Source organism: Schistocerca piceifrons, chromosome 1 (assembly GCF_021461385.2).
Source record: "Schistocerca piceifrons isolate TAMUIC-IGC-003096 chromosome 1, iqSchPice1.1, whole genome shotgun sequence".
In the NCBI taxonomy this organism is placed as follows: Eukaryota; Metazoa; Arthropoda; class Insecta; order Orthoptera; family Acrididae; genus Schistocerca; species Schistocerca piceifrons.
The window spans coordinates 123,877,693-123,901,661 of record NC_060138.1 but is presented as its reverse complement, the minus strand read 5'-3'; the positions used below and the strand labels follow the sequence as shown (position 1 = coordinate 123,901,661).

General features: G+C 40.6%; 1 protein-coding gene across 2 annotated transcripts in view; it reads right to left on the bottom strand.

Annotated features, from left to right (window-relative positions):
- LOC124794727 (gamma-butyrobetaine dioxygenase-like) overlaps positions 1 to 23,969 on the bottom strand; it is a 234,819-nt gene that overhangs the window by 5,704 nt on the left and 205,146 nt on the right. For both annotated transcript variants that reach the window (XM_047258324.1, XM_047258333.1), the window contains exons 6-7: positions 18,994 to 19,099; positions 18,683 to 18,885 (exon numbers count right to left, since the gene is read on the bottom strand). In XM_047258324.1, coding sequence (XP_047114280.1) covers positions 18,683 to 18,885; positions 18,994 to 19,099 — 309 coding nt within the window. The remainder of the gene's footprint in view (positions 1 to 18,682; positions 18,886 to 18,993; positions 19,100 to 23,969) is intronic.

Below are 23,969 nucleotides of genomic sequence, written 5' to 3'. Positions count from 1 at the left end.
CCAGTAGAGATATTCATGTGTGTACTGGATTTAAATTCTGTAGTAATAACTGTGTAAACGTCAATGAGTATTTAAAAGAAGCTGTAACCTATGGGTGTGTATTTATTAAGTTACTATGTAAACTACTGTTGGTTGGGAGAATGAGATTTATTAGTAATAGATATATGGAGTGATTTGCATTTTACACTACGTAAGTGAGATGTACAAACCTGTAAGAAGTGAATGGTTTAGCAGAGAAGCAGGAAGAGACTTAAAGTGTGTGTATTCTCCTGACCCTGGAGGAGGCTATCGAATATTGTGTTTATGGCACTGAAAAGTCATTATGGATCCAAGTACCAAGTTAAGCAGTCATTAAACTGAATGTAGGCCTAGGGTTGATTTTAAAGCTGTAAGTTGCAATTTTATGATTTTATTTATTTTATTTATTTATTTTTATGTAGGTCCAACCACAACGGAGGGGTATCTGTTGAGAGGCCAGACAAACATGTGGTTCCTGAAGAGGGGCAGCAGCCTTTTCAGTAGTTACAGGGGCAACAGTCGGGATGATTGACTGATCTGGCCTTGTAACACTAACCAAAACGGCCTTGCTGTGCTGGTACTGCGAACGGCTGAAAGCAAGGGGAAACTACGGCCGTAATTTTGCCTGAGGGCATGCAGCTTTACTGTATGATTAAATGATGATGGCGTCCTCTTGGGTAAAATATTCCGGAGGTAAAATAGTCCCCCATTCAGATCTCTGGGCGGGGACTACTCAAGAGGATGTCGTTATCTGGAGAAAGAAAACTGGCGTTCTATGGATCGGAGAATGGAATGTCAGATCCCTTAATCGAGCAGGTAGGTTAGAAAATTTAAAAAGGGAAATGGATAGGTTAAAGTTAGATATAGTGGGAATTAGTGAAGTTCGGTGGCAGGAGGAACAAGACTTTTGGTCAGGTGATTACCAGGTTATAAATACAAAATCAAATAGGGGTAATGCAGGAGTAGGTTTAATAATGAATAAAAAAAATAGGAGTGCAGGTTAGCTAGGTTAGCTACTACAAACAGCATAGTGAACGCATTATTGTGGCCAAGGTAGACACAAAGCCCATGCCTACTACAGTAGTACAAGTTTATATGCCAACTAGCTCTGCAGATGATGAAGAAATAGATGAAATGTATGACGAGATAAAAGAAATTATTCAGGTAGTGAAGGGAGACGAAAATTTAATAGTCATGGGTGACTGGAATTCGTCAGTAGGAAAAGGGAGAGAAGGAAACATAGTAGGTGAATATGGATTGGGGGGAAGAAATGAAAGAGGAAGCTGCCTTGTAGAATTTTGCACAGAGCATAACTTAATCATAGCTAACACTTGGTTCAAGAATCATAAAAGAAGGTTGTATACCTGGAAGAATCCTGGAGATACTAAAAGGTATCAGATAGATTATATAATGGTAAGACAGAGATATAGGAACCAGGTTTTAAATTGTAAGACATTTCCAGGGGCAGATGTGGATTGTGACCACAATCTATTGGTTATGAACTGTAGATTAAAACTGAAGAAACTGCAAAAAGGTGGGAATTTAAGGAGATGGGACCTGGATAAACTGACTAAACCAGAGGTTGTACAGAGTTTCAGAGAGAGCACAAGGGAACAGTTGACAGAAATAGGGGAAAGAAATACGGTTGAAGAAGAATAGGTAGCTTTGAAGGATGAAGTGGTGAAGGCAGCTGAGGATCAATTAGGTATAAAGACGAGGACTAGTAGAAATCCTTGGGTAACAGAAGAAATATTGAATTTAATTGATGAAAGGAGAAAATATAAAAATGCAGTAAATGAAGCAGGCAAAAAGGAATACAAACGTCTCAAAAATGAGATTGCCAGGAAGTGCAAAATGGCTAAGCAGGGATAGCTAGAGGACAAATGTAAGGATGTAGAGGCTTATCTCACTAGGGGTAAGATAGATACTGTCTACAGAAAAATTAAACAGACCTTTGGAGAAAAGAGAACCACTTGTATTAGTATCAAGAGCTCAGATGGAAACCCAGTTCTAAGCAAAGAATGGAAAGCAGAAAGGTGGAAGGAGTATATATAAGGTCTATACAAGGGCGATGTACTTGAGAACAATATTATTGAAATGGAAGAGGATGTAGATGAAGATGAAATGGGAGATATGATACTGCGTGAAGAGTTTGACAGAGTATTGAAAGACCTAAGCGGAAATAAGGCCCCGGGAATAGACAACATTCCATTAGAACTACTGATAGCCTTGGGAGAGCCAGTCATGACAAAACTCTACGATCTGGTGAGCAAGATGTATGAGACAGGTGAAATACCGTCAGACTTCAAGAAGAATATAATAATTCCAATCCCAAAGAAAGCAGGTGTTGACAGATGTGAAAATTACCGAACTATCAGTTTAATAAGTTACGGCTGCAAAATACTAACACGAATTCTTTACAGACGAATGGAAAAACTAGCAGAAGCCAACCTCAGGGACGATCAGTTTGGATTCCGTAGAAATATCGGAACACGTGAGGCAATACTGACCCTACGACTTATCTTAGAAGAAAGATTAAGGAAAGGCAAACCTACGTTTCTAGCATTTGTAGACTTAGAGAAAGCTTTTGACAATGTTGACTGGAATACTCTCTTTCAAATTCTGAAGGTGGCAGGGGTAAAATACAGGGATTGAAAGGCTATTTACAATTTGTACAGAAAGCAGATGGCAGTTATAAGAGTCGAGGTGCATGAAAGGAAAGCAGTGGTTGGGAAGGGAGTGAGACAGGGTAGTAGCCTGTCCCCGATGTTATTCAATCTGTATATTGAGCAAGCAGTGAAGGAAACAAAAGAAAAATTTGGAGTAGGTATTAAAATCCATGGAGAAGAAAGGAAAACTTTGAGGTTTGCCGATGACATTGTAATTCTGTCAGAGACAGCAAAGGACTTGGAAGAGCAGTTGAACGGAATGGATAGTGTCTTGAAAGGAGGATATAAGATGAACATCAACAAAAGCAAAACAAGGATAATGGAATGTAGTTGAATTAAATCGGGTGATGCTGAGGGAATTAGATTAGGAAATGAGAGACTTAAAGTAGTAAAGGAGTTTTGCTATTTGGGGATCAAAATAACTGATGATGGTCGAAGTAGAAATAATATAAAATGTAGACTGGCAATGGCAAGGAAAGCATTTCTGAAGAAGAGAAATTTGTTAACATCGAGTATAGGTTTAAGTGTCAGGAAGTCGTTTCTGAAAGTATTTGTACGGAGTGCAGCCATGTATGGAAGTGAAACATGGATGATAAATAGTTTGGATAAGAAGAGAATAGAAGCTTTCGAAATATGGTGCTATAGAAGAATGCTGAAGATTAGATTGGTAGATCTCATAAGTAATGAGGAAGTATTGAATAGGATTGGGGAGAAGAGAAGTTTGTGGCACAACTTGACTAGAAGAAGGGATTGGTTGGTAGGACATGTTCTGAGGCATCAAGGGATCACCAGTTTAGTATTGGAGGGCAGTGTGGATGGTAAAAATCGTAGAGGGAGACCAAGAGATGAATACACTAAGCAGATTCAGAAGGATGTAGGTTGCAGTAGGTACTGGGAGATGAATAAGCTTGCACAGGATAGAGTATCCTGGAGAGCTGCATCAAACCAGTCTCAGGACTGAAGACAACAACAACAACATTTATTTTCGTTACTTACCCACAGTGAAGTCATTCTTGTGTACACATTTATTTATTTATGAATATAATAGAGGGAAACATGCCACGTGGAAAAAATATATCTAAAAACAAAGATGATGTAACTTACCAAATGAAAGCGTTGGTATGTTGATAGAGACACTAACAAACACAAACACACACACAAAATTCGAGCTTTCGCAACCCACGGTTGCTTCATCAGGAAAGAAGGAAGGAGAGGGAAAGACGAAAGGATGTGGGTTGAAGGGAGAGGGTAAGGAGTCATTCCAATCCTGGGAGCGGAAAGACTTACCTTAGGGGGAAAAAGGGACAGGTACACACTCTCGCGCTCGCTGGCGCGCGCGCGCGCGCGCGCGCAGCGCGCGCGCGCACACGCACACGCGCACACGCACACACACACACACACACACACACACACACACACACACACACACACACACACATATACAGACACAAGCAGACATGTGTAAAGGCTGCATATGTCTGCTTGTGTCTGTATATGTGCAGATGGATATGTGTGTGTGTGCACGAGTGTATACCTGTCCCCTTTTTCCCCTAAGGTAAGTCTTTCAGCTCCCGAGATTGGAATGACTCCTTACCCTCTCCCTTAAAACCCACATCCTTTCGTCTTTCCCTCTCCTTCCCTCTTTCCTGATGAAGCAACCGGGGGTTGCGAAAGCTTGAATTTAGTGTGTGTGTTTGTGTTTGTTAGTGTCTCTATCAACATACCAACACTTTCGTTTGGTAAGCTACATCATCTTTGTTTTTAGATACATTTATTTATTTATTGTCATAAAAAGAAAGAATAAAGTTAACAGAGTTTAAATATTTACATAATGTAAGAAGTGTTGTTATGTTTTTATCTGTAGCAACAGAAACTTTAGTTGTTAAATAGTCGCTGGCTTCACACAAGTGTATGGTTAAAGTCAAACCAAGTTCTCACAGGCAAAATGGTCCAACTGTGTAATGTATATTACAATCACTTCATCATGGTTGTACATTAAATGAGTAATAAAGAAGGTAAATGTCATACTGGCATTCATTTATATTGTTGTTCAGAAAACTTGTTAGCAACATCAATTGAATGAAGGGATGAGGAAGGGAAGTCACTCCCTGAAAAACGTCATGACATGCGAACATGTACGCTAGATGAAACAGCTTAGCATATCAGTTGTTTGATCGCTGAAGCAATGAAATTAGGCAAAGAGTAGTCAGTTGTGGGTAATTTTATAATATGAGTTATGAACATGAAGGGATGAAAGATTAAGATTTTTACATATTTACTCATTAAAGTTTTAAAAAGAGATAATGCGTTCCTGCTAGAAGAGGTTAAAGTATCTAGAATAAGAGCAACAATATTTTAATGGAGCATTTAGCAGTGAAGATTTTACAGATGTTACGGCACTCCCCTACAATGATCAGTGGCCATGAAATATGGTAACATCAGTAATAAACTCTTTGTAATACCAGCACTGGGATACCAAATGAAAAGAAGTGTAGGCATGTATGTGAATTTAGAGGGGCATCAGAATGCAAGTGAATAGTGACCACGAATAGCTGAAAGGCTAAGGAGCAACATCTTCATTTAAATGAATAGGGCAAAATGGTAGGATGCTGTGTACATTGGTGAGTGTTTGTGATGCCATGCAAGCGATACAATGGAGAGTACCCAGGTCAGGTGAATCCACAGAAGGAATAACTTGACCCTTATTAGGGGAAGTAGATTTGTAAAGGAACACTGGCATCTTAAATTGAAAGGAAACTAAGAAGTACCTACTCATAGAAAATGGCGTAGAAGGAAGTAATTGTTCTCTTCATGAAGTGTTCTCCAAAGTGGTACAATGCAAAGAATCTTACCTGGCTGCTGTCAAAGGAGGACTTTACAAGTGTCTGGGATTTGCATTTAGCAGCCACAGATGAAATTTACAGATTTACAGATTAGCATGTAGCTAAATGGGTACACAAAAATTTAAGCATGTAGTCAAAGTATCAGTGGCTACCTTGTTCGCTTAAGAGAGCCACAGGATATGGTCATCAATATAAGGTGCCAGGGCAAAACGATTTCATAAGGTGTTGTGACAGATACAGTGGAAATATACAAATAATTGGCTCAACCAAGAGTAGGCATAAAATTACAGGTATGTTAAGAGTGAGATGACTTAATAAGAAATATAGTCTCTTGGCAGAGAGAAATATTATGCATACGAACTGACTAAAGTTGCAGTGAAAGGTAATTTTAAGATGTAATGGTTGAAATGGATAGCAGAACTCTTGTTCATTCTTAAAAGGAAAGTTTGTGCATGTGAAAATGTTTACAGTCATATAAACTGAGAAGTGGTAACTGACATTGTGGATGTTGTGACATATATGAAACTATGTGATCAAAAGCAGTGCACCTGATAAATACAAAAAAGGGCTCCAATTAATAAAGACAGAAGTGAAAATTATTGAATTGCAATTGAAAGAGAAGAGCTAAGCTCTCGTCTACTTTCTAAGTTATGCAATAAATATCTGAACAGGCCAAATGGGACATTAATTGTAAACAGTGTTATGGTAATTAAAATCACCACATTGCAGGATGTTGTAGATGGTTAATTAAAATGGTGGGCAGATAAGAAGTGTGACAAGACATTTTTATGGAATGGTATGTCCCACTTCCAGGCTTCTGTGACAATGAAAGATGTAGTAAGTGTAGGGCATGGGGATGGGGATGGAGGGGTTATTATTATGATATGGGAGAACATTGTGAACCCACCACATCCACAAGATGGGGCAACAAGTGGGTGTCCCCACCTGCTGTTGTTTGTTTGTTTGTTTTGTTTTAAGGCGCAATAACAACTGGGTACGTGCCCAAGTCAAAAGTATAGAACACAAAGACAGAGAGAAGTTAAAAAACGACTATACGTCAATCCCAATTGACATAACAGAAGACAGCTAAGAACAGGAATATGAAGAAAGGGCTGCAAAAGACACCATACAGAAATAAGAGGTCCAAAACTAAAAATTGGCCTTCGCCATATTGCTACAACAGATAAGAAGTAAAATGCAATTGACAGCCTGCGTGTCATTTGCAGAAATGGCCGATAACTCAGACATCAAACAAAAGTGGGAACATAAATGGTTAAGAAATGGGCATTCCATCAGGAAGTGGCAGATAGTTAAAACTTGGGCACAATGTATTCAAAGTGGTGGGGGAGCGCCACTCAACAAATGACAATGACTTAAAAAGCAGTTCCCTACACACAACCTAGTTAAAATGACCCCTTCCCAGTGGGAGGACTGAGAGGAGGTCGTCCAAGCCACTGGGAGAGGCTTAATAAGCCTCCTGACAGTTGGCAACACAGATATCACTGGAGGGAATGTAGGAACTAGTGGGCTGAGATACGAGGACTGCAGCCTTTCGAATCCTGCCTCGGGCATGGATGTGTGTAATGTCCTTAGGTTAGTTAGTTTTAAGTAGTTCTAAGTTCTAGGGGACTGATGACCACAGCTGTTGAGTCCCATAGTGCTCAGAGCCACTGCAGCCTTGGCAGCAGTGTCAGCAGCCTCATTTCCTGCCAGACCAACATGACCAGGAACCCACATAAACATCACAGTGGCTCCACCAAGAATGAGCAAGTGACTTTTCCTGGACCCTTTGCACTAAGGGGTGGGTGGTGTACAGCACATATAGACTTTGAAGGGCGCTGAGAGAGTCTGAGCAGAGGATGCAATTGAAAAGTCTGTGTTGCTGAATGTACTCCATGGCCTGATACAGGGTGAAGAGCTGGGCTGTAAATACTGAGCTGTGTGTCAGAAGTCAGTATTGAAAAGTCATGGCACCGATGATGAAGGCACACCCGATACCACGGTCTGTCTGAGAGCCATCAGTATACGTAAAGATACCATTGCAGTTCATGAAACTTACTGTGATAGAGCGAGGCTTGAGTAGTGTCCTTAGGCAGCAAATGAAGGCTAATGTTAACATGGGCCGCCGCATGAAGCCAAGGTGGTGAAGGGTTCACACCCACCAGGAATGTTGCAGGTAGCGTGAAGTTAAGTTGCCGGAGCAAGTGCCAAAAGCGGACTCCAGGATATAACAAAGAGAGATGCACCCTATACTGGTGGTCAAAGGAATCATTGAAGAAGGAGGCACAGGATGGGTGGCCGTGCATGGCAGACAAATGGCATGCATACCTGCTGAGTAGAAAGTCATGGTTATACGACAGTGGTAGTTCAGCAGCTTCAGCATACAAACTTCCAACCAGGCTAGTGTAAAAGGCACCAGTGGCCAAATGGATGCTACAATTGTGGATAGTGTTGAGACGGTGTAAGAGGGATGGATGTGCAGATGCATAAACAAAGCACCCATAGTCTAGTTTCGAACAGACAAGGGACCGGTACAAACAGATGAGGGTGGTTCGATCTGCACCCCAAGAAGTACCATTGAGGACACGTAGGACATTGAGACACCACATATAGCTGCCAGGTAAGACACATGGGAGGATGAAGAGTGTTTCCTATCAAGCATGAGGCTCAGGAATTTTGTAGTTTCAATGAACAGAAGGGCAACAGGCCCAAGATGTAAAAATGTTGAAAGAAACCAATCCACCGCCACAGATTCATACAAATGGTTATGTCAGTGGAAAAATGAAAGCTATTGTCGATGTTCCATGAGTAAAGATAATCGACACTGCTGAAGACCCTGCTCAAGAATACAGGTCTGTGGAGAACTGCAATAGATGGCAAAATCATCAATGAAAAGGGAGCCTGAGATGCCGGGTGGGAGACAGATCCTTATAGGGTTAATGGCGATAGCAAAGAGGACATCGCTCAGGACGGAACCCTGAGGCACACTGGTTTCCTGGACAAAGGTGTCCAACAAGGTAGAACCCACACGCACCTTGAAAAATTGGTCTTTTAAACATTCATGAAGGAAATGCATCAGGTGGCCATGGAAGCTCCATGTGTAGAGAGTATGGAAGCTACCAGTTCTCCAGCAGGTGTCGTAGGCCTTCTATTCATGATATGGGTGGACAAAGTAAAGAGGTGGTCAAATGCAGAGCAGCATGCTCGAAATCGACACTGTGTAGTCGTTAGTAAATTGCAAGACTTGAGGCACGATGCCAGCTGGGCATGAATCATACATGTCGTCACCTTGAAAACACAACTGGTGAGAGAGATGGGGCGGTAGCTAGAAGGAAGATTTTGTCCTTATCATCTTTCCTTCCGGGACACATGCTCTCTGCCCAGATGCAATTGTACATATTAAACAGAAAGGGCTTGTCCACAAGTGAAAGGTGCTGCAACATCTGAATGTGGAGAGTGTCTAGCCCTGGAGTGGGGGATCAGGATGAATGGAGAGAATGATCTAGCTCCCTCATAGTAAAGACGGCATTGTAGCACTCATGATTCTGAGAAGAGAAAGGTATCACCCGAGCCTCCTCCACTAGTTTCCAATGAAGGAAGGCATGGAGATAGTAGGAAGAGCTCTAAATTTCCACAAAATGGTGACCCAAGGTGTTGGAGACAGCAGTAGGGTTAACAATGACATTGTCTGCTACTGTCAGGCCAGAAATTGACTAACGGATTGGTCCCACAGGGTCATTGAAGGTTGGCCTTATGACAGAGGAAGGGGTGGAACTGTTAAAAGAACCAGTGAACGAAATCCAGCTAGCTTTTTTGCTATCCTAAAGAACGCAACAACACTTTGCACGCATATGTTTATAATGCACGCAGTTTGCCATCGTGGGGTGGCGGTTAAAAATGTGGAGAACACATCTCTGCATGCGAATTGCATTGCAGCAGGCCTCAGTCCACCAAGGGACTGGGATGTGGCATGGCAAAGAGGAAGTGTGAGGAATGGAACACTCTGCAGTGGTAAGAATAACATTGGTAAGATATTCCACCTGGTCATCACAAGTGGGGAAATCTTGTTCTTAGTAGGTCGTCAGGGTGGAGTAAAGCCACCAGTCAGCCTTGGTAAGCTCCCATTTGGGTGTGCACAGAGGTGGGGTAGGAGTCAGCAAATGGATAGCACATGGGAAATGGTCACTCGAGTAGATGTCAGAAAGAATGGACAACTCAAGATGATGGGCAAGCTGGGCAGTGCAGAAGGATAGGTGCAATGGGAAGAGGTGTGCGAGGAGTCAGAAAGGAATGTGGGTGCCCCAGTGTTAAGGCAGAAGAGGTTAAGCTGATTAAGAAGATCAGTCAAGACGGCACCTCTCTGAGAGGTTCTGGGGAACCCCAAAGGGGATGATGTGCATTAAAGTCACTGAGTAGCAGAAATGATGGAGGTAGCTGCTCAATAAGCTGAAGGAAGTCTGCCCTTGTGACTCTGAATGACAGAGGGACATAAATGGTACAAAGGGAGAAAGTCAGAGGAGGAAAGAAAAGGTGAACTGCAACAGCTTGAGGATGGGTAGTCAGAGAGATGGGATGACTATGAACATCGTCCCATATGAGGAGCATGATGCCACCATGAGATGGAATGCTGACCTCAGGAGGAAGGTCAGAACAAACTGGGAGGAAATGTGAAAGCTCTAATCAGTCTTGAGGATGTAATTTTGTTTCCTGAAGGCAGAGTACAAGGGGACGCTGTGGTGCTAAAAGTAGCCATAAATCCTCTTTGTGGGATTGAAGGCTGCAAACGTCCCATTGGAGGAGAGTCATGATTAGGCAGTAATGAAGGGGTGTCACCTAGGTGACTGCTGAATGACAGCCTGTGAAGACTCACTGCTACAGAGTGCAGAAGCAGCAGGATACTGCTCCATGAGGTCCACAAAAGTATCGGCTTCCTTGTTGCTGTTGGTCTGTGGAGTCCAACACAGAAAAATAGTTGGTGGTGCACACCGGTGACAAGAGACCGACCAGGCTGAGGTATCACGTGGCAACACCATCAAAGAGGATCTTCTAGATGGCAAAAGAGAAGACCATTTGCCTTTGTTGGACTTCTTTGAGCCTTTACAGTTAGCAGAGGAAGACTCAGCTGTTGGTTGGCTGGAGAGACATAGGAAGTCTTCACAGGAGTACTTCTGTCCTTTCTGGCCTACCAGTTGTGTAGCTGGTGACTTTGCCAATTGCGAGAGATTGATGGCTTGTTGCAGAGCTGGATGAGGGGATGGCTATGCTACCTTGACACTGGGTGATTTCACAATCTCAGAGCTGAATTTGAGGTTGCACATCTGCTTGGCCATGTCCTTCATGGAGGAAGAGGTAGCAGAATAGAACTATAAGTGCCAGACAAGAGAACACAAAGTTTGCGACTAGCCAATAACTTGCGAGTGACTGTGTAAGGCACTTTTTCCTTTACCGTATCTCCTGGACAGCCTGCTCATCAAGATACATGGGACAATCCCAAGAGGAGGTGGCTTGGCCACCATTGCAGTTGGTACAGCAGGGAGAGGGAGGCGGACAATCGCCCTCATGCACATCCCTACCACAGGTGACACATTTGGCTGAGTGTTGACAAGACATTCTAATTTGGTTGAAACGATGACACTGGTAGCAGCACATTGGGATCAGAATGTATGATCAGACTGTGACAATTTCATAGCCTGCTTTGATCTTGGATGGAAGCACCACTCTATCAAATGTGAGAAAAAGAGTGCAGGTGGGTACTAAGGATGAATCTACCTTTTTCAACACCTGATGGACAGCAATGACACCCTAATCAGAGAGGTATGATTGGATTTCAGCCTCGATCAGACCATCGAGCAGCCTAGTATAAATAATGCCACAGGAAGAATTCAGAGTTCTATGGGCCTTGACATGAGCAGGATAGCCGTGGAGGAGCGAGGCAACAAGCAGTGGTTGTGCTTGAAAATCAGAAGTAGTCTCCAAAAGCAAAGTGTCATTCCATAAACGAGAACAGGATTTCACAAGATCAGCAATTGCATCAACACCTTTCTGAATAATAAACGGATTTACGTGAAACCATGAGGAACAGTGGTGCAGCTGGAAGAGTCTTTGAATCATTAACCTCATTCCATTTACGTTTTGTAGAGGCAGATTGTGAAGATGATTGGCTCATTGCGAGAAAATCTCCCACTAAAAACAGTGGTCAGACTGTTCTTATGTCAGCAACGGACAATGCAGAACATTCCCAATAACACCCCAGACATGTTCCCCAAGGGAGTGGAAAAAGAATAGCAAGAGGACATACATGCAGCATGGAAGGGAAAAGATGCTGCAAAGGCTGGGGCCCCATGTGGCCAAGCACGAACCTGCTAAGGAGTGGCGAGCCCCCTCTGGGGGTCTACTTGCTGTGAGGGACTGCTTGCTCCCCAGTGTCAAGGCTACAATGAATGCTGTGACAAGTGACTGTTGAACTCGCTTATGTAGTGAGGTACTTCCTGTTAGCTTTTACACAATCTACACATGTTTAAGGAGATTTGTGAATAATCCACTTGGTTATGAAATATGATGCTGTAGCAAAAAGTGTGAATATAGTAAGTTTACAATTTAGTTGTTTATGTCATTCAAGTAGTTTGGAAGACTGTTAATGCCCTCATTCAGCACCCATCCACACACAAGGAGACAAATTCCTTTGAAGATTGCTGGAATGTGGTTGGTTCACCTTTGCAAACATCAAGAAGGGTGACTCAAGAAATTTTATTAAATAAATCTACTGATATCAAACATAGTAGAGTTACAGATCACCCGCAGGGAATGTAACATTGGTAATATACCAAAACTATCCATATTCCACTGCAACCTCTGCTGTTCTTCCATCAAAGAAAATTCAGTCAGGTCAGTGGAAAGTTGCACTGAATGTTGTCACATGGCATTAGTGCATGCAAGAATACTCACGGGAACTGGTTGCTTCTCACTCTCGCATTTTCGGACTTAATGGGTTGCATACAGTTTGGTGCTCTGTGTAATCCTAGGGACATGCCACCCAAACTGGTGAAAGGCCCTGATAGCTATTGATGGAGTGTTTTACTCTTTTAGATAGGAGGTGTCTTATGGGAATGACATTTCAAATTCTGACTTCAGCTTGTCTCAGTGACATAGCAAACATAAGTGGTACCTGGCACATGAGACTTATTGGCACACCTCACCTCCTCCCTCGGCACCCAGGGCACAACACTTTATTGCTTCCACCCCCCTTCCCATCCTTCCATCTTCAGTGCCCAGAGTATGAGACTACAGTTCATTGATGCATACTTCCCCCTCCAGAATCACATTTAGTAATATAATGTATAGAATTTACTCCAGTAATAATAATACATTTTCTGTAAAAAAATCTTGTTTGTCTTGGAGACTATTTGGCACCCCTTTCCATGTGGCACCCAGGGCACAATAGACCCACTTGCCTCCCCCTCCCCCCCACCCCTTGTTATTCCACTAGCTTTTCCTCTGTATTAGGTACAGATCTATCTTCCCAGCACAAGTTACTTATCTTTACATCTGTTCACATTTCTTCTTGTTTAAGTGGAAAGCAAGACTGATATGCTGCAAGAATATGTCAAAGAAAAAGTAAAATTTTTCATCTAAACTGTTTGATAAATCTCTTTTCAGCAGTCCTGTCATAATTTTTTGATAAACATCATTATAATGTCATTGTTTATGGTTCTGCAATACAATACTTATCTTCTACTATCAAAACAAAATTGATCAGCATGTTTTACTGTCAGTATTTGACAATCAGTGTCTGTTGAACTGTGTCTTTCAATCCTCATTGAGAACTTTGCTGTGGAAAAATAATCCAGTGCTGTACATCAACTACTCTACTTTTCTTCAGTCATTGCTCTATGACAGAAAATAAACATTATGAAAAGAATGGATTGGTTGTTGTTGTTGTTGTGGTCTTCAGTCCTGAGACTGGTTTGATGCAGCTCTTCAGGCTACTCTATCCTGTGCAAGCTTCTTCATCTCCCAGTACCTACTGCAGCCTACATCCTTCTGAATCTGCTCAGTGTTTTCATCTCTTGGTCTCCCTCTACGATTTTTACCCTCCACACTGCCCTCCAATACTAAATTGGTGATCCCTCGATGTCTAAGAACATGTCCTACCAACCGATCCCTTCTTCTAGTCAAGTTGTGCCACAAGCTCCTCTTCTCCCCAATTCTATTCAATACCTCCTCATTAGTTATGTGATCTACCCATCTAATCTTCAGCATTCTTCTGTAGCACCACAATTCGACAGCTTCTATTCTCTTCTTGTCTAAAGTATTTATCGTCCACATTTCGCTTCCATGCATGGCTACACTCCATACAAATACTTTCAGAAACGACTTCCTGACATTTAAATCTATACACAATGTTAACTAATTTTTCTTCTTCAGAAACGCTTTCCTTGCCATTGCCAGTCTACATTTTATATCCTCTCTACTTCGACCATCATCAGTTATTTTGCTCCCCAAATAGCAAAACTCCTTTACTACTTTAAGTGTCTCATTTCCTAATCTAATTCCCTCAGCATCACCTGACTTAATTCGACTACATTCCACTATCCTTGTTTTGCTTTTGTTGATGTTCATCTTATACCCTCCTTTCAAGACACTGTCCATTCAGTTCAGCTGCTCTTCCAAGTCCTTTGCTGTCTCTGACAGAATTACAATTTCAGCTGCTCTTCAAAGTCCTTTGCTGTCTCTGGCAGAATTACAATGTCATCGGCGAACCTCAAAGTTTTTATTTCTTCTCCATGGATTTTAATACCTACTCCGAACTTTTCTTTTGTTTCCTTTATTGCTTGCTCAATATACAGATTGAATAACATTGGGGATAGCCTACAACCCTGTCTCACTCCCTTCCCAACCACTGCTTCCCTTTCATGCACCTCGACTCTTATAACTGCCATCTGCTTTCTGTACAAATTGTAAATAGCCTTTCGATCCCTGTATTTTACCCCTGCCACCTTCAGAATTTGAAAGAAAGTATTCCAATCAACATTGTCAAAAGCTTTCTCTAAGTCTACAAATGCTAGAAACGTAGGTTTGCCTTTCCTTAATCTATCTTCTCAGATAAGTCGTAGGGTCAGTATTGCCTCACGTGTTCCAGTATTTCTACGGAATCCAAACTGATCTTCCCCGAGGTCGGCTTCTACCAGTTTTTCCATTCATCTGTAAAGAATTCGTGTTAGTACTTTGCAGCTGTGACTTATTAAACTGATAGTTCGGTAATTTTCACATCTGTCAACACCTGCTTTCTTTGGATTGGAATTATTATATTCTTCTTGAAGTCTGAGGGTATTTCGCCTGTCTCATACATCTTGCTCACCAGATGGTAGAGTTTTGTCAGGACTGGCTCTCCCAAGGCTGTCAGTAGTTCTAATGGAATGTTGTCTACTGCAGGGGCCTTGTTTCGACTCAGGTCTTTCAGTGCTCTGTCAAACTCTTTACGCAGTATCATATCTCCCATTTCATCTTCATCTACATCCTCTTCCATTTCCATAATATTGTCCTCAAGTACGTCGCCCTTGTATAGACCCTCTATATACTCCTTCCACCTTTCTGCTTTCCCTTCTTTGCTTAGAACTGGGTTTCCATCAAAGCTCTTGATATTCATGCAAGTGGTTCTCCTTTCTCCAAAGGTCTCTTTAATTTTCCTGTAAGCAGTATCTATTTTACCCCTAGTGAGATAAGCCTCTACATCCTTACATTTGTCCTCTAGCCATGCCTGCTTAGCCATTTTGCACTTCCTGGCAATCTCATTTTTGAGACGTTTGTATTCCTTTTTGCCTGCTTCATTTACTGCATTTTTATATTTTCTCCTTTCATCAATTAAATTCAATATTTCTTCTGTTACCCAAGGGTTTCTACTAGCCCTCGTCTTTCTACCTATTTGATCCTCTGCTGCCTTCACTATTTCATCCCTCAATGCTACCCATTCTTCTTCTATTGTATTTCTTCCCCCCATTCCTGTCAATTGTTCGCTTATGCTCTCCCTGAAACTCTGTACAACCTCTGGTTTAGTCAGTTTATCCAGGTCCCATCTCCTTAAATTCCCACCTTTTTGCAGTTTCTTCAGTTTTAATCTACAGTTCATAACCAATAGATTGTTGTCAGAGTCCACATCTGCCCCTGGAAATGTCTTACAATTTAAAACCTGGTTCCTATATCTCTGTCTTACCATTATATAATCTAGCTGATACTGTTTAGTATCTCCAGGGTTCTTCCATGTATACAACCTTCTTTCATGATTCTTGAACCAAGTGTTAGCTATGATTAAGTTATGCTCTGTGCAAAATTCTACCAGGCGGCTTCCTCTTTCATTTCTAGGCCCCAATACATATTCACCTACTATGTTTCCTTCTCTCCCTTTTCCTACTGACGAATTCCAGTCACCCATGACTATTAAATTTTTGTCTCCCTTCATTACCTGAATAATTTCTTTTATCTCCTCATACATTTCATCAATTTCTTCATCATCTGCAGAGGTAGTTGGCATATAAACTTGTACTACTGTAGTAGGCGTGGGCTTTGTGTCTATCTTGGCCACAATAATGCGTTCACTATGCTGTTTGTAGTAGCTTACCCGCACTCCTATTTTTTTATTCATTATTAAACCTACACCTGCATTACCCCAATTTGCTTTTGTATTTATAACTCTGTATTCACCTGACCAAAAGTCTTGTTCCTCCTGCCACCGAACTTCACTAATTCCCACTATATCTAACTTTAACCTATCCATTTCCCTTTTTAAATTTTCTAACCTACCTGCCCGATTAAGGGATTTGACATTCCATGCTCCGATCCGTAGAACATCAGTTTTCTTTCTCCTGATAACGACATCCTCTTGAGTAGTCGCCCGGAGATCCGAATGGGGGACTATTTTACCTCCAGAATATTTTACCCAAGAGGACGCCATCATCATTTAATCATACAGTAAAGCTGCATGCCCTCGGGAAAAATTACGGCTGTAGTTTCCCCTTGCTTTCAGCCGTTCACAGTACCAGAACAGCAAGGCCATTTTGGTTAGTGTTACAAGGCCAGATCAGTCAATCATCCAGACTGTTGCCCCTGCAACTACTGAAAAGGCTGCTGCCCCTCTTCAGGAACCACACGTTTGTCTGGCCTCTCAACAGATACCCCTCCGTTGTGGTTGCACCTACGGTACAGCTATCTGTATCGTTGAGACACGCAAGCCTCCCCACCAACGGCAAGGTCCATGGTTCATGGATTGGTACTCATGCATAAAAGAGGTGTTGAGTGGCACACAGGCACATTGAAAAAAGACTGCTTGATATTATTAGCTAACAAAGTCCTTCCTCAGATGTATGCAACACAAAACACTCACACATTCACACTATCATCTCCAGATATGTTTTGATATTGTTATTCCAGCCTGAATTTTCTGTTATTAGAAAATAAACATGCCCTCCATGTATCATTCCTGTAGGAATTGTGAAATCAAGGTTGGACTAATTATGACATACAAAGAAGCAATTAAGCAATCATTTTCTTAGCAGTTCATAAGCAATTGGAAGGGGAACAAAGCCTAACCATTCTCTCTGACATGCACTTCACAGAGATTTGTGAAGTATGTATGTAGATGTAGATGACAAATATGGTTTTTGGGTGGAGTTTGCATAATATTTTTAATACTGCCTCTAGTTGCTTTATGACACTTAAGATGTTTCCCTCTATTGGGCTGCAGGATGTTGGTACTAATATTTTGGGTGTTTCTGGATCCAATAGTGTGGCAGAGCATTCAAAGCACTGTTCAACACACTATTCATTAACCTGATGTGTTTGGGGCATTCCATTTTTTGTATATATAGCCTCTCCCCTTTCCTTCTTGTTGATGTAATAGTAATATGAAATTAGCGTATGTCTGTCAAGAGGTATATATTCAATTTCAGTGATTTACATGTGATGTTCTGATAAGCAAAACACATTCTACCAACATTCAGTCTGCCCTTTCTTTCTCCTGTATGGGTAATAGGAGTTTGTGGCAGCATGGGCTGCCAACACCGACAGTCACCACTAGTATCAACACAAAAAAATAATGAACAAATGTACCTCTTTTGAACTCATTGCCTTTGTTGTGCTGCCTCCTATTTTGAATATCATTCACACTCACTGCTACCTGAATTCCTACATTGGTGACTCAAGACAGCATTTTTTTTTTACACGGACACAATGAACACACCATGTGGCTCAACAGCAAGACAAGCTGAAGTCAGAATTTGAAATGTTATTACCATAAGACACCTCTTATCTAAAAGAGCAAAACACTGCTCACAAAAAATAAAACACATTACTACAAAATTGAAAACGATTTGGAACAGTGTTAAACAGGAAACAAACAAAAACAGCTCTGGTAAGAATGATAACACATTGAAATCTTTGGCCACTGAACTCAGTGACTACTTTCTCATAGCTGCAAGTACTGGTGAGCAATACTGTCTCAGCAATACTGTCTCGTAATTTTTATTACTTTCCTTAACTGATTTTTGTTTGATATAAAAAGCTTGTACTACGGACAGTCCTACCACTACCAATTTCCATTAGATTACTGAGTCATTTGGGAGCCTAAATGGTAGAGAAACAGAAGCATAATAAATGTAATATCTGATCTGAGGCTCCATACATTGACTTAAAACAATAAATGTGAAATCATGCAAAAATCCCATTTTGCTTTGACTCTAATACTATATCATTCATTTTTTCTTGGTGACTAATTCAGTTGTTGCATTCTCTTATTATTTTTAACTTACGCTGAGTACTTTGTGTCTCTTGACTTAACGAAGGAGCTTTGCTCTCACATTCTCAAAATACTGTATATTTAACTGTTATATGTTGTGACTGTTTCTGTTCCTCTTGTGAAAGGGTAAACAGCAAGTGAGTAGTTAAGCTGTAAAAGCAGCAGCTCTTTAAAAAATCATGATCTTTCACATATTAAGTTGGTATTTTAAAAAGAATATGGTATGTATAAGAGTTTCTCGTAATGCAAACACAATGCTAATCATAGCATTAACAAAACAATTTTTCAAAACCTCTAAATATATTTTCTTTATGGCAAATTTCCAAAAATGAGTAGTTTATTATATAACTGGATTTTCTTCTCACCAAATCACTGGTGCCCTATACAGTGTGTGGAATTTAATCCCATCCTCTTCACCTATATCCAGCCATTCTACAGGAACTGTGGAAAGAAGTTTGTAGAAATCTGGATTATGCTTCTTCATATGGTTACCAACATAAAATCCATCTGTTATTAGATTTTCTCCACCAGGTCCTTCTGTCTGCACCAGACAATGGAGTAGATTCAGCTGAAACAGTAATGTTTGCAATGACCTTTGCTTGCAGCACTATACAATGAAGTAGAAAATTGAATTATACACACAATGAATTTACAGGTTGTACAAAGGAATAATTACCCCTGGTTTGTATTCGTAGTATGGCAGGTCAGTATGCATTTGTAATGGTGTATTGAGATATGCAGAATTTGTTGTACCTGGTTTGTGTTTTACTTCAAATGTCTCTCTGCAAGAAGAGAAGATAGACTCAGATTATCAGTCATCAAAAAGACCAACAAGTCACATTAATGAGTTAATCCAATATTGTTTTTGTTTGTATGAGTCAAGGAAAAAAGTTACCTGGAAGGTGCACATGTGTGTTACATTAAGTGTGTATGACTCTGGGTGTGTGTTTTTCTACATCTGAAAGACTTCGTCTGATAGCTTAATCTGCTTTTAAATGTGTGTGTCTGCAGCTCACACCTCATCTATGTTGTGATTAGCAGTTTATCCTAATTCATACTAAATTCATATATAGTATATTGTGATCTTCAGTATCTTTTCAGTGGAGATTTAAAGAACTAACACTGGTATAACAGTTTAAATCTGAAGTCCATTACTAGCTACAATCCAACCGAAGAGGGTGTTTCTTGTCTTTCTCCATGTATGAACCATATCACTTAGCCTCTTATATGCAGTATAATGTGGAGCTAGAACTGCAGTGCAACTTGGTGTTTATCACACAAAATTTCTTTTTCAGGATTAGAGATCTATCTAAGCACCATAAAAGAATTTTAGAGCTGTTCAGATATTGAGTATTAGTTATTTAGCTTAATAATGAAACTTAAGTACTAACAGAGGTGTCAAACCATATTATCTCATGTTGCTACCTCTAAACTATTTCCAATTCCTTGCATCAAATAAGCTACACTTCCCATTATTAACATATTTTATGAATATGGCACTGGAAAGTTCTGGATGGAACATAAATAATCTATGGCATAAAAGTTACTGGGTACAGTGGAAACTATGATATTACCCATTGGCTCTGACCAAACATATTTCAGAGGACTTAAACAATATGATGATGGTAATGTCATATTTTGAAATGAAAATCAATCACCATCAACCAGTTGTTTGACATACACTGATTTTTAAAGGCTTCCCCTAGTCTTTTCTATGTATTATAGTCTTCAGCTACAAACATCCATATTGCCCCAGCAAGTTGTCTAATGTCATTCATGCACCTTTAATTACCTTTCCATCTTGGTCCTTTATTACCTCCTTCAATCCAGCATTCAACTTCCTTGTTGGTTTGCCTCATTACATGCACTACCCACACCCATTTCACTACAGTTGTAAGAATTACACCTTTCCCTCAAGTCTTTTCCCTGATGCATTTGTTTCTTTTTTTTATTTTGCCCGACCTAGTAATTCCTATCAAGCATCTCTCCATTGGACAGTGAGTAACCCTCAATTTTTGAATGGCTGTTGCAATAGAATTCCATGTCTCTATGCTGTAGACCAGAAATGAAATTTTTACTCTTCTGTTTACTTTTCCTGTCCAACCAGACATTGCCTTCCACTCCTCTACATACAAAAATTTATCATATATGTTAAAAAATGATGAAATTCCTCCAGCTGTGTTAAGGTGTTGGTTTTATTGGCAACTACTTGCCTTCTGCATGGAACACACCTATCTTACCAATGGCTACTAGTGTTAGACATATACGATTGCTGTCAACAAGTATGGGCCTGAAGATGATGATGTAACAACATCGAAACTAGCTGACATCCCAAGGCATCCGTTTCAATTATGGGTATATGAAGAAAAATTTATCAAGTGGTTTCATGACTTCATTGTCAGTTTTTATTATTTTCTGTTTGAAGTGCTCACTGCACATCATAACAGTCTTATTATAATTGATTTTCAAGCTTACTTTCAATCTTGCTCTATTGCGTTTTTTCATATAGTATTGAACTTTGTCTGCACAAGCAGCAAATAGTGCAAACTCATCAACAAAGTTAACATGATATATTTCTTCTAAATTTTGTTAGTTTAATGATCAGAAATCTTCCTCTAAAGCTGCTAAGAATAGTGTAATAGGTGTAGAAACTTTCTGAATGACTTCTCTTTCAGTTCAGAATTTTCCATTATGCAGATGTAGTCTAATAGAAGCTGCACCATTAATGGATATATTCTTCGGAATACTAAAACAGAGTAAGTAAATTCCTTGTTTCTTGAGGGCTGATGGTTCAGATTTTGTTGATACTGAGTCAGAAGCTTCCTCAAAATCTATTACTATTGGCAAAGAAGTAATTCATGCCATACTCATTGATCATTTATATAGTTTCCTTCCCAATCTGTAAATGGTCCATTGTCTTACATCAATTCCTACAGGCAGGATGTTGAGTGATCAAAATCCGATGTTTTTTATGCTATTACTTGTAATTGAAATACTTTAGGATTAAAGGGGACCACATGCCAAAAAGCAGAAGCATTGAGTTGTTAATAGGCACACATGAAAGAAAGAAATCTTGCTAGCTTCTGGAATTATCCTTTGATGAGCTAGAATAAAATACACACACACACACACACACACACACACACACACACACACACACACACACACACACACGCATGCACATGCCTATCACCCATATGGTGCTGGCTACAGTAATCATGCCATTGCTATTTTGTGGAAGGTGGACTGGTTTTGGTGCTGTAGCGTCAGGTGGGGTGGGCAGAGGGAGCTGGGAAACACAAAGGGGGCTAGAGATGGATGGCTAATGACTTGGAAGTAGGTGGCCAGTTTGCCAACAAGGGAAGTGTAAGGGGAGGTGGCAAGTATATGGGCTGGCAAGACTGTAGAGGGTGGTGGGAAGTGACACGCGCTGAAGGTGAGGAGGGGACATGCATTGAAAGGGGGTTTCAGGACAGACGGGGGGAGAACTGTTGGGTGGAGGGTGCAGGGAAGTCAACTACCTGGGACTGGGATCAGGACAGTTACAGAAGCAGAGGAAGTGTTGTAAGGATAGCTCCCATCTCAATAGTTCAGAGAATCTGGTAGTAAGAAGCCAGATGGTTCTGAAATTGAGCAGGCTGCACACATCTGCATGTGTACCACCATGTGGCCATTCTGTTGACCAATGTCGAGAACAAAGTTGACCACCTGGTGGCACAACAGCTGAGCACAACCTGCTGAATTTCAATGGCTGCTTCACAACCTGATCCACCTTGATCCTTTCCTCCAGCACCAGATTCTTTGATCTATTCTGATGAGATTTATATTTACAGCACATCCTCTACTCCTATAAACAACCTGGCCTCAGGTAACCCACTGTCCCACACCCTCCACCCACCATTTTCCCTTCCCCTGTCCTCTCACAGTTCATGTTCCAAGGTCACTTTCAGCTTGTGGCATTTCCCACTGGCTGCTACATATAACAGCCAACACAACCTCCTGCACTCCTAGCCGCCAAAACAGCTGCCTCCCTCCAAGCTACTGGCCTCCCACACTCAGTCCATCTCTGTGCTTGTCATCTCCCCCTCCCTCTAACCATCCCATCTGACACTACCTCCACCACAATCAGTCCCCTTGCCACAAAACAGCATCAGCACAGTTAGTATAGCTGGCACCATGTAGGGGCAGAGTTACATAGGTGTGTTTGTGTATTTTACTCTAGCTTATCAAAGAATAATTCTGGAAACAAGCAAGTTTCTTTCTTTTGTGTGTGCCTATCAATGACTCAATGCTGCCAATTTTTTGTGAATGGTCTCTTTTAATCCTAAAGTATTTACAATCTACAAGAACTTTCCAACAACACTATTACTTATAGTTTTAGTGAAGATGAAAAGGCTGATGACATTTATTTCTCTGTCTACTTTTTTGTGAAGCGGAATAGTTACATAATTTTTCCTGTTTCAGTGATTTTTTTTCTTAGTAGTGATTCTGTAAATAATTTGCAAGTTCCTTTTGCGTCACTTTGCCATCAGCTTTAACAATTTCTATTGAAATGTCATCATCTTCAGGCACCTTTCCTTTCTTAATATTGTGAATGGCTTCATATCGTTCATATGGCTTCACTTTTAATACATCATTGCTTTCGTTTTCACTTATAATTGTTTCTGATTCATCTTTTGGAGCATGCAAAACATTTCAAAGAAATATTGGATTGTTTCTACAATTTTCTATCTCTTGTTGGTTGCTGTACCATCTGCCACATTAACTTTCTTTGTACTCTTATTGTTGAAAATTATTTCTGTTACTTAATTTCTATTGTGTCTTCTCATATCCTCTTGAAGTCTGCTTGCTTAGCCGAGTGGTAATGTGCTTGCCTCACATGCAGTGGGCCCGGGTTCGGTTCCTGGCCGGGTTGGGTATTTTTTCTGCCCGTGGACGGGGTGTTTTGTTGTCCTCATCATCATCATCATATTCTCATCGACGCACAAGTTCCCAGTGTGGCAAACGTGAAATAAGACCTGCAAAACAGTGGCCCTGGATGGGGCCTCCAGGCCAACAATGCCATATATGATCATTTCATTTAATATCCTCTTGAAGACATTCTCATCTAGTTTTGTTCAGTTCAACCCAGTCCATACTTTTCAGTTGTTGAAACTCTCACCTTGAATTTAACAGCTGCTTGATGCATTATGGAATACTTAAGTGAATATAATTCTTGATAATTTTCAGTGCAACAGGGTCTGCAGCTGCAATGAATTGTTTGAATGATTTTTGTGATGCCTTCAGCTGCCATCCTCTTCATTTCATGTACGACTGAACAATTTTGGCCTTAGGCCAGTTTCAATTATCTAAAACAGAAGCATTATACATTGGATACATTAGTGACACTTGTGATTTTGATTTAGAAACAAGTCATATTTATAGATATGCTAGGCACATTATAACTTACCATATTCATGATTTTTTTAGTAGTAAATTATGCCATGTACAGTATGTCATTACTCCTATGATTCCATGTTATGCTCATAAAATAAATTAGAGAGGTTTTACACTTTTTTAGGAGCACTTGTTGCAAAGCTCTTATATGTAAGACCCATGTTTTAACCTCCTTAAGACTAGGAACATCATAATTATTTTACAGAAATTTGTTAA